This window comes from Myotis myotis, unplaced genomic scaffold, assembly GCF_014108235.1.
Source record: "Myotis myotis isolate mMyoMyo1 unplaced genomic scaffold, mMyoMyo1.p scaffold_m19_p_1, whole genome shotgun sequence".
Classification (NCBI taxonomy): domain Eukaryota; kingdom Metazoa; phylum Chordata; class Mammalia; order Chiroptera; family Vespertilionidae; genus Myotis; species Myotis myotis.
The window spans coordinates 171,806,952-171,822,682 of NW_023416313.1; the positions used below are offsets into that span (position 1 = coordinate 171,806,952).

General features: G+C 39.7%; 1 protein-coding gene across 13 annotated transcripts in view; it reads right to left on the bottom strand.

Moving 5' to 3' along the window:
* The window catches only part of CCPG1 (cell cycle progression 1), an 83,325-nt gene that overhangs the window by 53,563 nt on the left and 14,031 nt on the right, over positions 1-15,731 (bottom strand). For 8 of the 13 annotated variants that reach the window (XR_004966559.1, XM_036302170.1, XM_036302163.1 and 5 more), the window contains exons 2-6: positions 13,606-13,674; positions 8,191-8,311; positions 5,326-5,402; positions 3,172-3,376; positions 899-994 (exon numbers count right to left, since the gene is read on the bottom strand). Coding sequence is in view for 11 of the 13 variants with exons in the window: in XM_036302170.1 (XP_036158063.1) it covers positions 899-994; positions 3,172-3,376; positions 5,326-5,402; positions 8,191-8,311; positions 13,606-13,665 (559 nt within the window). In the remaining 2 variants the exon portion in view is untranslated. Of the gene's footprint in view, positions 1-898; positions 995-3,171; positions 3,377-5,325; positions 5,403-8,190; positions 8,312-13,605; positions 13,675-15,731 lie in introns of those variants that run through there. The other 5 variants (XM_036302169.1, XM_036302174.1, XM_036302172.1 and 2 more) reach the window with 4 other exon arrangements.

Sequence of the window (15,731 nt, forward strand, 5' to 3'; positions counted from 1 at the left end):
TTCCCTCTGACCAGTTAGAAAGAAAAAGAGCATTAAAAGTAAGGATAAAATGTGAGCTTGAACTTGATACACAGAGCTCCAAAACAACAAACATTCTTGTTTTAAAAAAGCAAAACAGTTCTTCAGAAGGCAGGTTATCCATGCCAAAGGAAAGCTGGTGACTTAGGTTAGGCAATACTTTTTAAAGAAGGATCATGGAGGGTTCAATTAACTTTCACATTTACAACGAAATACAAAGACAGAAGGCACTAATGAATATTCCTAATATTTAGTGATACAGAAGCTACTGAGAGATCGTTTGTTCATGACCCTTATGCCCATCATGTTTATCTGGTTATTCCTGACCAATAGTTTTTCCAAGATGCCACCACCTCAGCTGTGAGGTTACATTTCTTGGACAAAGAGAAAGAAAGGAAGACTTAAATAAAGCATTACATAATACAAAGGCCTTCATGATCATGGATGGAGTATTTAAGTCAGACTTTCTGACAGTATTAAGATGGGTCAATGTAAAAACAAATCTTTAGCCAAAATTCCTTTAATAAACTTTCAATTCTACATTAACATATGGACTTCATTATATATTCCAAGTAAACCAGCCTAACTGGTATTAATAAATTTACATCCTTACCTAATGCTTCCATCTTTTTAACCCATACATATGATAGCTGAAATATTTTTATTTTTATAAGTCTTTTAAAGCTTAATTTGGCCCACAGTCCAAGATGCAAGCAATGCAAAGGCATGCAATAAGCTTAGCCAGCTTTATCACAAAATAAATTTGAACACCTGCTTAGAGTATCATAGCTGACAAGAGATATCTTTAAAGCACTAAGTAAGCAGTAAATGTGACTAGGCACACTCAGCTCTAGAAAAGCTGATAGATTAGTCACACCACCTTGGAAAAGGAGTTGGCTAGGAACATGGTGTTTCAGCTGATCATCCCATGCCCTTATGCATTCAGGAATCTTCCACAGCTTCTCCCACCACCTTTCTTTTGTGAATAAACAGGGAAAAAGATGTATAAAGCTTTATTATAAAGAATAAAAGGAAAAAAAAGAATTGAAAATACTTTAAATTATCATTTAACATTATTCGTGCTCCATCAAAATCTAACAATTATGCCTTTTAAAAAAACATATACAATACAAACTTTTCTACAACTACCAACTTTGCTCTCTTAGGGGAGGAAAGAGTCATATGGAGAGGGAGAGGAGTGTTCTTACATCAACAAGGGATTACTGTCACAAGAATTTAATTTACAAGAAGAAAAAACTGAAGTTGAAATCCAACACAGATGAAGAAAGGAAAAAAACAAAATAAGCAATAGGGTAGCAGGAAATTAAACTGAGAAAAATATGGGATAAGGCAAAGAGAACAAAAACTCTGGGCAACTGATATAAACTAGTATATGTAGTATTTTCAACATAGTCCAATGTAACTTATTATTTTTAACATGTTCTCTATTAAAGTAATTCCTTTGGGAGGAATAGCAATTGATAAAAACACCTAATAAAATATACCTCTTAACTAAATCTATAAAATTCCCAAGAAGTCCAAATTTAGAAAGTAGATTAAAACTAGAATAATGTACTCTGAAGTGTCCAAGTATCTGAAAAAAAATAACAGCATGTATAGCATCAATTTCTTAAATGTCTGCTTGGACCCTTCTCCACTACTCTTACTTCATTCAATTACCTTTCCTGGCCTACTAATATTCTCAGATTAAACCACCACAGCCTTTAAAAAAAGTAATTGAATATATATAAAAGTATGAATCCTATATTTTAATAAATAAAATTCGATGACCAAAATGGATTCTAAAATCAATTACGTTTGCCCTATTCTAGCCAACACCAAAGTTTCTCTCTGATCACTAAGATCATCTCATAACTATTTAAATATTCTGAATAAAGTATTTTCAAGCTCTTGTTCATAGTCAAACTACTGAAACACTAGTTGAAAATAACTCATTCAATGAGGTAACTAAAAAATCTCTACTTAACATTTTATTAACTTAAACTGAATAAAAATTCCATTGTCTGATTTTGGCAAATGTAAATATTAAAGAATGGTAAAATCTAAAGAAATGATCTAAAATAGATACTACATGTTCCTGTTTCTGCATCAAATTAAGAAATTACTGGAATCACTGGCAGTATTCCAAGGTGTCTCACATAATTCACTTTTAAGTTATAATTGTGGGTTAATAACTGTTGGTTAACTATAGGTTTGTTTCTTATATTTTCTAGTAACTTGTGTCTAAATAGTTATACCACATTGAAAGATGTTATATGTCCCTAAAATTGAGCCAAAAAATTTTAGAAGGGAATTAGTTCAGTAACTCACATTTTAACCTCCAAATGATTCTGTCTGAACAATAGACATTAACTGCATTAACAACGTGACTTACAATAGGCACATTTTCATAACTCAATCTAAAATGAATGATCCGAAGGTCAGGGTTTTGGGATGCCGCTGCACTGCCAGCTGCTTGAGCCCTGTTTGGCACACAGTAGCACTCAGTAACTGTTTGTTGAATGACTAATAATTGAAGAGAAAGAAGTTTCACTATTTTTACAATATAAAATTTTTATCATTGTAGGTAGAAATCTCAACATTCTCTTGCTTTTAGGCAAAATGGCACAATCTCCACTCTTAAAGATCTAAAACATGTCAAAGGGAGTGTTTGAGACATTAACAAACCTCCTCCTTCTTGAAGCCTTTTTTTTTTTTGGTCTTTTACTTAATAAGAGATGGCATTTATTGTTATAGCAAAAGAGTGTGCTCTAGGCCCTAGGAGCAGGGGTCCTCAAACTACGGCCCGGCCCGCGGGCCACATGCGGCCCGCTGAAAACATTTATTTGGCCCGCTGGGTGTTTTTGCTGCCGCTGTGTGCATAGGAATTTGTTCATAGTTTTTTTTAAACTGTAGTCCGGTCCTCCAACGGGCTGAGGGACAGTGAACTGGCCCCCTGTTTAAAAAGTTTGAGGACCCCTGCCCTAGAGTCTAGGAAAACATTAAATATAACAGTAAATTTTATAAAAATGTTTGAGTTTAACTCAAATGTTCAAAACTTGAGATTTAGGATTATAAAACAAGTCGTTATATAAAATATGGTCACAGGAGTCTGTAGGTCTGTTATCAGTGTATTCTTTGTATAGTTCTTACCAGTTTCTGGTGGACAGAATGTGTACTGGCTGCTAGAGGAAGAGCCCATGTTAAAGTCTTCTGGGCTCTGTGCTTCTTTAACACTTATGGCTTCTTCTGGATTTCCAATTTCTTCTAACTTAGGTGGCTCAAGGGTCACAATATCAGAATCGTCACTGACAGTTCCAAAAGAAACATTGTCTTCAGGTGACTTTTCTTCCTCTCCCTGAGGAATCATAATTTGAGAGAGAGTAAATTCAACAATTATTTAAGGGCCTTATTTTTCTACACAGTTCAAAGTGTACTTAAGTATATGGTAATTTGGGCTTGAAATAAAAGATATGAATCCTGTCTAATAGGAAAAGATTACTCAATAGTAGCTTCATCTTTTAGTATGAAAACCCCTTCAAACTCCTTGGGGACTCTAACTACTGACAAATCCTTGTAGGCTGCAAAAGCTAAGAAGCCTACCTTTACAACCCAAATGAACACAGAAAGGAGAGGATTTCTTACCGGTTCCATGGGTTTATTTATGTGTAACCCAGTAGTCAGGGAGCCCATTAAAAGACTGATGAAATTTTCCTGGTTATGTATGTAATAAACTTTTAACATTTATGCCATGTGAAGATCATCTAGCTGTCTAGTTTTATCTAGAAGTCAGGTAAATGCTAAAGGATAAGATTTAGTTTGTTCTCATTAAAAACTGACCTTGATTTTAGCTTAATTTCTCAATATAATTCAAGAATATAACCTAATTAGACAAACTATATACCAATACATTGACAAGGCCTGTATACCTATGGATTGATGTTGAATTCTGAATCCATTTTGTCTGGCTGTCTTTTCCTGTCTGCTAATGGTATTAGTCATAATACCTGTACTTGTTCTTTGTGTTTTTCTATATAGTTCAACTGTTTATAATGGCTGAACATGTGTAACTGTTAATACTCTTTTCATGGCTTACATAAGTGTTATACTAGATGCCAAATACAGAAAGATGAGAGACAGAAGGCAGGACTCAAATCATAGTTCTCAGGATAGAAATGGTCCAGAGCAGCCATGGGCAAACTACAGCCCGCGGGCCAGATCCGACCATTTGAAATGAATAAAACTAAAAAAAAAAAAGACCGTACCCTTTTATGTAATGATGTTTACTTTGAATTTATAGTAGTTCACACAAACACTCCATCCATGCTTTTGTTCCGGCCCTCCGGTCCAGTTTAAGAACCCATTGTGGCCCTCGAGTCAAAAAGTTTGCCCAGCCCTAGTCCAGAGTGTTTTTTTTTTAAATGAAGGCCATAAAACCTGACTGCCTTCCATTTACCTGCCTTTCCTGGTTTGGGAAAATGCAGCCTCAACTCAGACCCTCTGGTTTACAGTGTTGCCCCATCACCAACAATCAAGATGACATCCATACGGAGACTTCCTAGGAATGAGCCTTCCTAGAACTGAGAGACCACACTATTCGACCTTCAGATTTATGATCAAAAGGGGGAAATGTGGATGAAAAAAGGGGATTCTATGGAAAGTAACCTCACAGGATGATCTGATCATAAATTCCTAACTGGGAGGGTCATGGTAGGTAGTCATGCCCCAGGCATATAAACAAGCCCTGTCCATTATATCTGTACATCTAGGTCAACGCACCTATGAAATAAACTGTTACCACCCAAGATAGTACATAATCTTGTTAACTATCATGTAATCCAATCATTACCTTACTTTTTCTGGCCCCCACATAATTTTACTTCATTTCAAATGCATAAAAGAAAATGCAAAACTTATTTGAGATCTTGTTCCCAGCATTTGAGTCAGGGGTTTGGCTCAAACGCTTAAAAAAATTATATACCAAAAAAAAAAATATATATATATATATATACACACACACACATATACACACAACCTACTTTGAAAGAAAATTATATTAGTGGTTATATGAATAAGACTTTAACACATCACCAATGAATTACTTTTCTAAATTAAAACACATCTGAATCAGGAGTTTAAATAAAAGCTAACAACTTTAACCTTAACTGATCAATCTGGGGACTCTCAAAATCTTTAATAAAATTTATTTCTAATTCAAATAGGAACAGAATGCACAACTAGAAATGGAAGCTTTGATTAGCATTCTCTATGTTTACCATATTTTCACAGAGTAAAACACAAGCTTACCACAAGTGCTAACTGTGTTTCCTCCAAAGCTGGATAAGCAGTTTCTCCTGCTACCATTGTGACAGTTTGGCTGCTCTCTGATATAAAGAAAAAATCAATTCAATTACATTCTATCACTTTGGCAATCTTCATATATAATGATCTGGGTGCAAAAAAATGTATTCTCAAATTTTTAAAGTGGATTTAATCAAATGACATAATCAAATGACATAAGTTATTCTTCTATTGCTAAAAAGATCTGTATTTCAAATATAATTATTTCAATATTTGAAATAGTCAGGGGATAATTTTAGACACTGAACTGAACTCAGTTAAGAGCAACTAAAGCAATATACTCTCTAAGTAAACAGTCTCTACCTTACAATACCAAAGTACTTACTTTAAAGCAAAGTGTTTATAAAAATCTGTTAACATGGAAAACCAATTCTCAGATATCTGATGGAACATATCCTGCATTGTTAAAGTTTATTCAAGCTAAAGGTACCACTACTCTAACGTCTATCAATGTCTGGCAACACAAGAATCAAAACTATGGCTCTGAATTATAAACTATCCTATGTAATAAAGAGGTAATATGCAAATTGACCATCACTCCAACACACAAGACAGCCTGCAGGAGAGGGCAGTTGTGGGCAATCAGGCCAGCAGGGAAGGGCAGTTGGGGGGGATCCAGGCCTGCAGGGGAGGGCAGTTGGGGGCAACCAGGTTGGTAGGGGAGGGCAGTTGTGGGCAATCAGGCCTGCAGGGGAGGGGAGTTGGGAGCAACCAGGCCAGCAGGGGAGGGCAGTTGGGGGTGACCAGGCTGGCAAGGGAGGGCAGTTGGGGGCAATCAGGCCGGCAGGGGAGCAGTTAGGTGTCAATCAGGCTGGCAGGTTAGGGGGTGATCAGGCTGGCAGGCAGAAAAGGTTAGGGGCAATCAGGCAGGCAGGCAGGTGAGCAGTTGGGAGCCAGCAGTCCTGGATTGTGAGAGGGATGTCCGACAACTAGTTCATATGGAAAATAATCCTACATAATAAAGAGCTAATATGCTAATTAGACCAAACAGCGGAACGACCATCCAGACGACCTTCCGGACAAAGCCGGGGCTGCAAGGGCCCGCCAGACATCCCTCGAGGAGTCCCAGATTGGAGAGGGTGCAGGCTAGGCCGAAGGACAGACACACACACACACACACACACACACACACACACACGCACAAATTTCGTGTACAAGGTCTCTAGTTTATAATAAAAAATAGACTGTAAAAAAACACGAACTTGAGCCCTGGCCAGGGTGGCTCAGTTAGTTGAGCATCATCCCTGTACCAAAAAGGTCGTCTGTTTGATTCCCAGTCAGGGCACATGCCCAAGTTGCTGGTTGAAATCCATGGTCAGGGTGCTATTTTAGAGGCAACCAATTGATTGTTTCTCTCTCACGTTGATGTTTCTCTCTTTCTCCCCCTTTCTCTCTCTCTCTGAAAAATCAATAAAAACATATTTTAAAAAGGACTTGGAAAAATGTACAAGAGTTCATATTAGAAAGGCTATACAATATTAACAAAATTTGAAAGTAGTAAAATAATATAATAATAAGTGTAAATTTATGCATAGCAAAGAACATACAGGGTGGGGCAAAAGTAGGTTTATAGTTGTTCATATGGAAAATAATCCTATATAATAAAGAGCTAATAATATGCTAATTAGACCAAACAGCGGAATGACCATCTGGACGACCTTCCAGATGAAGTCAGGGCTGCGAGGGCCAGCCAAGGCTGTGAGGGGCTGCATTGAGCCTCTAGTACAATAATAAATGATAATACAAGAAAGAATAACTCTGTTTCACATACTTATAACTGTAAACCTACTTCTGCCCTCCCGCATACCAAATGTTTACAGCAATTATCTCCAGACCAAAAAAAATTATGGGTAGTTTGATTTCTTTTTTTTTTTTTTTTCTCATCATTTTTTCTCTAACATGTATTTCCCATATAATTTAATCCATACAAAAGAAGAAAAAAAAACATACACTGCTTTTGTATGTTATAGTCCCTAACAGAATATTAATTTGGAGGTAAGACTCCTCAATAAAGGTGGACTTGGGTCCAAGAACTCCTAAGGAAGTACGGAAATTTTTTTAGATACATGAGTATATGCATTTTTGGGGAGGGACTGTCCCTAGCTTTCAGTTTCTCAAAGAGATCTCTGACCCATGAAAGTTGACAATCACTGTTCAAAGGAAATCAGTAATCAACAGGTAGGGTAAAAACAAGATTAACAGGTATAATCTATTGTATTTCTGGCCTGGACACCTCCACTTGATCCTCCAGGGGGGAAATGTACTGTTTAAATTTTTAGTAATTTTTTAAAGAAGTTTAGAAGTAATTTAAATACGAAGATTAGAATATACATTCATTATTTGGGCATCATATTTCTTCATATGATTAATGTGAACATCAAATCCCATAAGAAGTGGGATTATACACAATGTAGATGTAACACAGCTGTTAAATGCCATTTACCACTTCTAACCAAAGTACTCTGAAGTGTGACAATAACTAGAAAAGTTTGGTAAATCTCTTGTGATAATTTAATAATTTTGTATATCACTAGTCTTAATCAAGATTGATAATATTGAGTCACTGAAGGACTCAACATTACATGTGCAATATCAAAGAGTTATCTGGAGGCTCAAACATATACTACAGCTGCAAATAAACAAGGCCCTGGGAAGGCTGGTACCACCAGACTCTGCAGGGTTGCCCACCTAGTCCATACTAACACATTAGTCCTTCAATGGCCTAATCACTTAGCTGTCCACCTAGATTTGTAATGTCCCAAACACGTCCAATTTTAAAAAATAAATATATCTGACTTTTTAACATCTTACCTCCTTGTTCCAACTGCAATACTTGTAGCTCCTCTTGCTCTAAAGATGAATACTCTCGGAGGAGCTCACAGCTGTCACTGGCTGTCCCATGTTCAGAAGCCACCATCTCTATATCAGACCCCTAGGAAAAAGTTGAAAATCAGTTATTTGTCTATCAGGTCATCAAAGTTTTGAATACAAGTAGATGCATCCATTATTTAAAGTCCCAATGTTGCTATACTCCAAGGAGAGCAGTATCTAATCTACCTTTTGTTCAATTTACTCCATAGAGGCCTATGGCAGGGAAACAGCAAAATGGAGAACAGGTTTAGATTCTAAAAGTGAAGTCAGACTAAAAGTTGAATGCTCTAACTGCTCTATTTCACAAACCCAAGCAATAAATTTGAATCCCAACAGATAAATGTTTGTGAGCTATTTTTATTAATTTGCTTCTACTCAAGATTACAGAGTTTGTTAGGTAAGATAGGTATAAAAACTTAGAATTTTAAATTTACAGCCTATTCAGAGAAACAGCCACATGCAAATAACTACTTATTACAGCAATGTATAAATGAAAAAGTTTAAGGGCAAGGCATACAATGAACCCATTTAGATTAATGGGGTTCCTTTTTAGAGTATTATTTATTCTTCCAAGCTTGTCCTTCCTACTTTGATGTTAGACTGTCTTTTACTTAATAGTTAGTGGATTTTGAGGGTTTTTTCCTTGTGTCTTAATTAGTGAAATAAAGTTAACCACTAGTTAATTCTGCCTCTAACCGTGCCCTCAATTTTCCCTTAATTTACTAATCTATGAAACCAAAAGGTCTGAGTTCTCCTGATAAAGATACAACAACAAAAAATTAAAAGAACTCATTAAAGGATTGGGTTTTAAATAATCCTAAATGTAAGTTTTTGGGGTTGCCTAAAGTGGGAGGAAATAGTAGAAACAGAGGCAAGGTTAGGGATGGACTGGTAGTTTCAGGGGAGATCAGTTGTGGCCTACATCAGAATGGGGACAGTAGGAAAAGGAAAACAAAAACAAAAACATGTAAGACTTGATAACTAGATATGATGGGAAGAGGGATACGAGTATAGATATGATCTAGTCTGTGACAAGCTATCCCTAAGACAGAATACCCTCATGCCAGAGAGGTTTACTTGCTGTCTTGCTTCACACTACACTCCCAAGTAAGACTCCCACAGCTGCCTAGTTAATTATCTTTGAAGGAGAAGTTGTTGCTAAGGGAGTTGAGCTAAGCTTGGTAGAAAACAGGTTAAAATCAGAAAAGTCACTGATTTAAAAAAAAAAACTACCTCACCCAAATAAAGAAAAGAAACTGCCCAGCTGGTTGGTACAGTGGATAGAGTGTCGGCCTGTGGACCAAAGGCTCCCAGTTCCGATTCCCCTCAAGGGCACTTACCTCAGTTGCAGGCTCCTCCCTGGCCCAGGCCCTAGTCAGAGCTGGTGCAGGAGGCAAACTATCGATGTGTTTCTCTCACATCGATGTTTCTCTCTGCCTTTCCCTCTCTCTTCCATTCTCTCTCAAAAATCAATGGAAAGGAGAACCCAAGATGGCGGCATAGGTAAAAACTGGAAATTGCTGGCTCCCACAACAACTTCAAAAATACAACGAAAAGACAAAATGGACATCATCCAGAACTACAGGAAGGCTGGCTGAGTGGAAATCCTACAACTAGAAGGAAAAAGAAAAGCACACATAGACTCAGAGGAGGTGCGGAAGTAAAGTGCAGAGGTATGGAGGCTCGAGTGCGCGCGGAAAGGTGCGGGCAACAGAGGACGTGGCTGTCTTTTTGAATTGGGAGGGAGTCACAAGCTCCCGACTGCTCTGAACTCCGGTTCCGGGAAGTCTCTGGGGACCCAGGACTCATATGGAGAGAAACTGGACTGTCTGGCAGCAGGCAGAACTCGGAACTTGAGGGCGGCTTTCCCTCAGAGGTGCTGGCAGCAATTAAATTATCAGGACACTGAGATGCACGCGGCCCCTTAGGGCAGGGCTGAGAATCCGCCATAGTTCCTTGCTCTGCCCTTTGATTCCCTGAGACCCCACCCCACCCAGGCTGTGGCAGAGGCTTTTGCATATGAATGCCCTGACCCTTTGCAACCTGAAAATTACCTAATAAATTGCAGCTGGGCCAGACAGACCCAGAACTTCCAAGAGAAGGCCCAAGGCCCTACATCAGCTTGCATTGCTTCACAGCTGGGCCTCATCTGGGCACCTCCAAACTCAAAAAAAGGAAGGGGAATCTGCAGTTCTCTTCTTAGCTCCTGCTGGGTAACCTCAGGCAGAGGCTAAATTAGCACCGCCTTAGATCCAAGAGCCAGTGTACCCAGTGGTCAGAGTGGGACCATACAGATTACAACTCCTCAGACCCATAAGGGACACACTCAGGGGGCAGACTCAGTGAGCACCAAAGCCCCACTGAAGCAAGTCTTGCCCCAGAAGGGTGTCTTCAGCACGGAAGTTCTCCCACTTCAGACACAGCTGATTCTCACTGCCAATTGGCCTGGAGGTCAATTCCTCCCAGTGATCCTACAACAATCAAGGCATAACTACAACAAGACTGTGCACAAAGCCCACAAGGGGGTGCACCAAGAGTGTCCACCTCAGGTAACTGGGGAGGCTGAGCCACTGGGCCCTACAGGACACCTAGCACACAAAGCCACTCTATCAACACAGGGAAGCATAAAAAATGCGGAGACAAAGAAACAGGTCACAAATGACAGAAATGGAGGAAAGCAAACGACTGGATATAGAGTTCAAGGCCACGTTTATAAGGTTTTTCAAGAATTTTATGGAAACCGCCGATAAATTTAGTGAGACCCTGGAGGATATGAAAAAAGACCAACTAGAAATTAAGCATACACTGACTGAAATAAAGAATAATGTACAGAGATCCAACAGCAGACAAGAGGATCCCAAGAATCAAGTCAAAGATTTGAAATACAAAGAAACAAAAAATACCCAACCGAAAAAGAAAAAAGAAAAAAGAATCCAAAAATATGAAGATAGTGTAAGGACCCTCTGGGACAACTTCAAGCATACCAACATCAGAATTATAGGGGTACCAGAAGAAGAGAGAAGGCAAGATATTGAAAACCTATTTGACGAAATCATGACAGAAAACTTCCCCTACCTGCTGAAAGAAATAGACTTACAAGTCCAGGAAGCGCAGAGAACCCCAAACAAAAGGAATCCAAAGAGGACCACACCAAGACACATCATATTTAAAATGCCAAGAGCAAAAGACAAAGAGAGAATCTTAAAAGCAGCAAGAGAAAGACAGTCAGTTACCTACAAGGGAGTACCCATACGACTGTCAGCTGATTTCTCAACAGAAACCATGCAGGCCAGAAGGGAGTGGCAAGAAATATTCAAAGTGATGAACAGCAAGAACCTACAACCAAGATTACTTTATCCAGCAAAGCTATCATTCAGAACAGAAGGTCAGATAAAGAGCTTCACAGATAAGAAAAAGCTAAAGGAGTTCATCACCACCAAACCAGCATTATATGAAATGCTGAAAGGTATTCTTTAAGAAGAGGAAGAAGAAAAAGGAACTCTTACCATTTGTCACAGCATGGATGGAACTGGAGAGCGGATAAATACCACATGATCTCACTCATTTGTGGAATATAATGAACAACATAAACTGATGAACAAGGACTGATCCAGAGACGGAGAGGCATTGATTGGACTGTCAGGCCTTAGAGGGAAGGTAGGGGAGGGTGGAGGTAAGGGGGAAAGATCAACCAAAGGACTTATATGCAAGCATATAGGCCTAACCAATGGACACAGACAACAGGGGGGTGAGGGCATGAGCGGGTGGGGGGGGTTAGGGGGTAACGTGGGGATAAGGACATATACGTAATATCTTAATCAATAAAAAATATATTAAATAATAATAATAATAATAATAAAACATCCTCGGGTGAGGATTTAAAAAAAAAAAATCAATGGAAAAATATCCTCGGGTGAGGATAAAAAAAAAAAAAAAAGAAAAGAAAGAAAAGAAACCATCTCAAACTCAATTGGTAAAGTTGCTATTAAATTTTGAAACTTTCTTGCAGAAAAGCAATAATTTTTTGTTAATGTTGTTTTCTAGAAGATATGAGTAACTGTCTAACCCTCACATTATCAAAGTAATTATAAAAAATACCATCTAAAATATTTTTGAAGTTTGACATACTGTTCATTTTAATTTTTTATTTATTTGAGAGAGGGAGAGTTATATCAATTTTTTGTCCCACTTATTTATGCATTCATTGATTGTTTCTTGTAGGTACCCTGACCAGGGATCAAACCCACAACTTTGGCATATCAGGAAGATGCTCTACGCAACTGAGACCAGCCATTAAAACCCTTATTAATGAAGAAAAACAAGTGAGGCTTAAAAGATCCTGAAAACAAAGAGAGAGAGAGATAAATCCATTAAACTTTGAGTAGGTATAGATGATTTTTATGATATTGCTTCTATTCTTAGTATTTTATGATTTTTCTATAATGGACATATATTACCAGTGTGAGAAAATGTTTATTATGTACTAATTATGAAACATCAAACTTCTATAATAAAATTCATTTTGTGATACAGTTCTAGCCATAGTGCTTTTCCTAGCAAGTTCTACTACTATATATCACAAGTGGAACACATATTCTCCATGTTCCTTTCTGGGTGTTTTTAAATGCATGCTCTGATATTTCCCAGTTGCACACTTTTGGCAAAATTACTTAACCTCTCTAAGCTTTACTTTTCTCAACTATGAAATGAGAATGAAAACAATCTATGCCAGATATTTAAAATTATATGAGAACATAGGTAAGGCACAGAACCTGACCAATAATAAACCCTCAATAAATATTTTCCTACTGTCTCAAAGCTGAGAAAAGTAATGTGCAATAATGTAGATGGTATTGGCTCATAGAGTTTTCAGTAATGAAGTTTAATGCAGCTGGGAAAATGTCCAAGCTAGAGACAATGAAACCGTATGCTTAAATGTAGAAAAAATACTGACTTTCAAAGAACTCAACTTTTACATCACTGCTAACACAGTAATATTACAAACTAGAGAATTTGTAATTTGTGCACTAGGGGGAGGGGAGGTCCCTCAGCCCGGCCTGCATCCTCTTGCAGTACAGGACCCCGGCAGGCCCCCAAGGGGTCAATGGCGCTGCCATGGAGGTGAGAGGCTCCCGCCACTGATGCTGCGCCTGCCAGCCTTAAGCCCAGCTTCTGGCTGCGCAGCGCTCCCCCGTGGGAGCTCACTGACCACTAGGGGGCAGCTCCTGTGTTGAGCATCTGCCCCATGGTGGTCAGTGCGTGTCATAGCGACCGGTCGTTCCATTGTTGGGTCGATTGGCATATTAGCCTTTTATATATATAGGACTGCCTTATAAAAAGTATTGAATAGCATACCTCATGATTGATGACAGTCCAACCACAAGATGAATCACTGTCACTGGAGTTTTCGGCCATTTTTCAGGTCTACAAACACAAAAATACACTGACATGTTAGACATATTTTATTTTTTAATATTTTTAATATTAAATAATTTAATATTAAATTTTTAATATTTTTAAATATTTTTTTTATTGATTTCAGTGAGGAAGGGTGAGGGAGAGACAGAAACATCAATGATGAGAGAGCATCACCAATCAGCTGCCCCCTGCATACCCCCTGATGGGGAACAAGCCCGCAACCCAGGCATGTGCCCTGACCAGGAATCAAACCATGACCTCCTGGTTCATAGTTCGAAGCTCAACCACTGAACCATACCAAGAAGGCGGGCATATTTTTTTAAAATCCTATTAGAAGAACTATATGTGACCCAAGTATGAAAAGTGACTTGCTCTCTCTCATTTGAAACTGAGACAACCTACCCATGAATTTACCATACAAGATATGATTGCTTAACTGAATAAACAAATACAACCAAACTTTTAAAACAAGGAGATCCTCCCAAACTGTAAATAGTCTAGACAGCAAATACTTCAATTGAAATTAAAATGGGGTGGAGGAGGGGTTGGGGAGCAGAAGTTGGTTAGAAACTGTTGTCATTGGCAATAAGCTAGACCTAGTCCTAAACCAACATACATTTGTCTCTACCTGGTTTGTTCTCCCCTTCCTTTCTGACACTCCTATTTAAACTTCAAATCTGCCCAGCTGGTGTGGCTCAGTGGTTGAACATCAACCTATGAATCAGGAGATCATGGTTCGATTCCCGGTCAGGGTACATGCCCAAGTTTGAGGGCTCCATCCCCAGGAGGCAGCTGATTGATGAGTCTCTAGCATCATTGATGTTTCTATCTCTCTCTGTCACTCTCCACCTCAAAAATAAAATCTCTCTCTATATATATAAAGAGCCAGGGTCTGTAACATCCAAAATGACCGAATGGACGACCGAACACCGGAAGTCAGCAGCTGCAGGCATGGCAACCCAGCACTGACTGCTGAGGGGGCTGCAGATCAGGCCTGGAGAGAGAAGCAGGGTCTGATCCGCAGCCTCTGTGGCAGCTGCTGATCAGCCCTTGCCTGCCTCTCTCTCTCTCTCTCTCTCTCTCTCTCTCTCTCTCTGGGCCTCGCCAGCAGCCACAGAGGCTGATCAACCCCACCTCTCTGATCAGGCCGCAGATAGGCCCGGAGATGCTGACTGGCATAGAAACTGACCAATCAGAACCAAATCTGGGTGAACTGCAAGGAGCCAATGGCTGCCTAGGAGGTAGAGCTTTTGATGCTGACTGGCATAGAAGCCAACCAATCAGAACCAAATCTGGGTGAACTGCGAAGGCAGAACCTAAGGTGGGGGCTGAGGAAGAGTTTTAAGAGCAACAGCTGTTTGATGTAAGGTGTAAGAAAGTGGTTCAATTTTTTAATGACTGGTTTGGTAGCATAGTGCATATGGCTGGCTATCAGTCCAGATATAGGAATTATGTATTTTTGTCTGCCAAGAGCATCTCCTCCTGCTGAAAAAGGCCTTTCCCCCACATTTAAGCAATCCTATCCTATATAATGTATCTATACTAATAAAAGGGTAATATGCTAATTAGATCGGGTCAACCGGCCATCTTCCGGACATCCGAATTCCTTCCGGACAAAGCCATGGTGGTGGCAGGCAGGCGGAGGGGTTAGGGGCAATCAGGCAGGCAGGCAGAGGCAGTTAGGGGTGATCAGGCAGGCAGGAGGTATGCAGTTAGGAGCCAGCGGTCCCAGATTGTGAGAGGGATATCCCCCAAGGGCTCCCCAATTGGAGAGGGTATGGACTGGGCTAAGGGAGCCCCCCCCCATGCACGAATTTCGTGCACCGGGCCACTGCTCACCTGCCTGCCTGCCTGATCGCCCCTACTGGCCCCCCTGCCAGCCTGATCACCCCTAACTGCCTCTGCCTGCCAGCCTGGTTGCCCCCAACTGCCCCCCCTGCCAACCTGGTTGCCCCCAACTGCCCCTCCCACCAGCCTGGTAATCCCTTACTGCACCCCCTACAGGCCTGGTCGCCCTCAACTGCCCCCCGCCCCACCGGCTTGGTCGCTCCCAACTGCCCCCC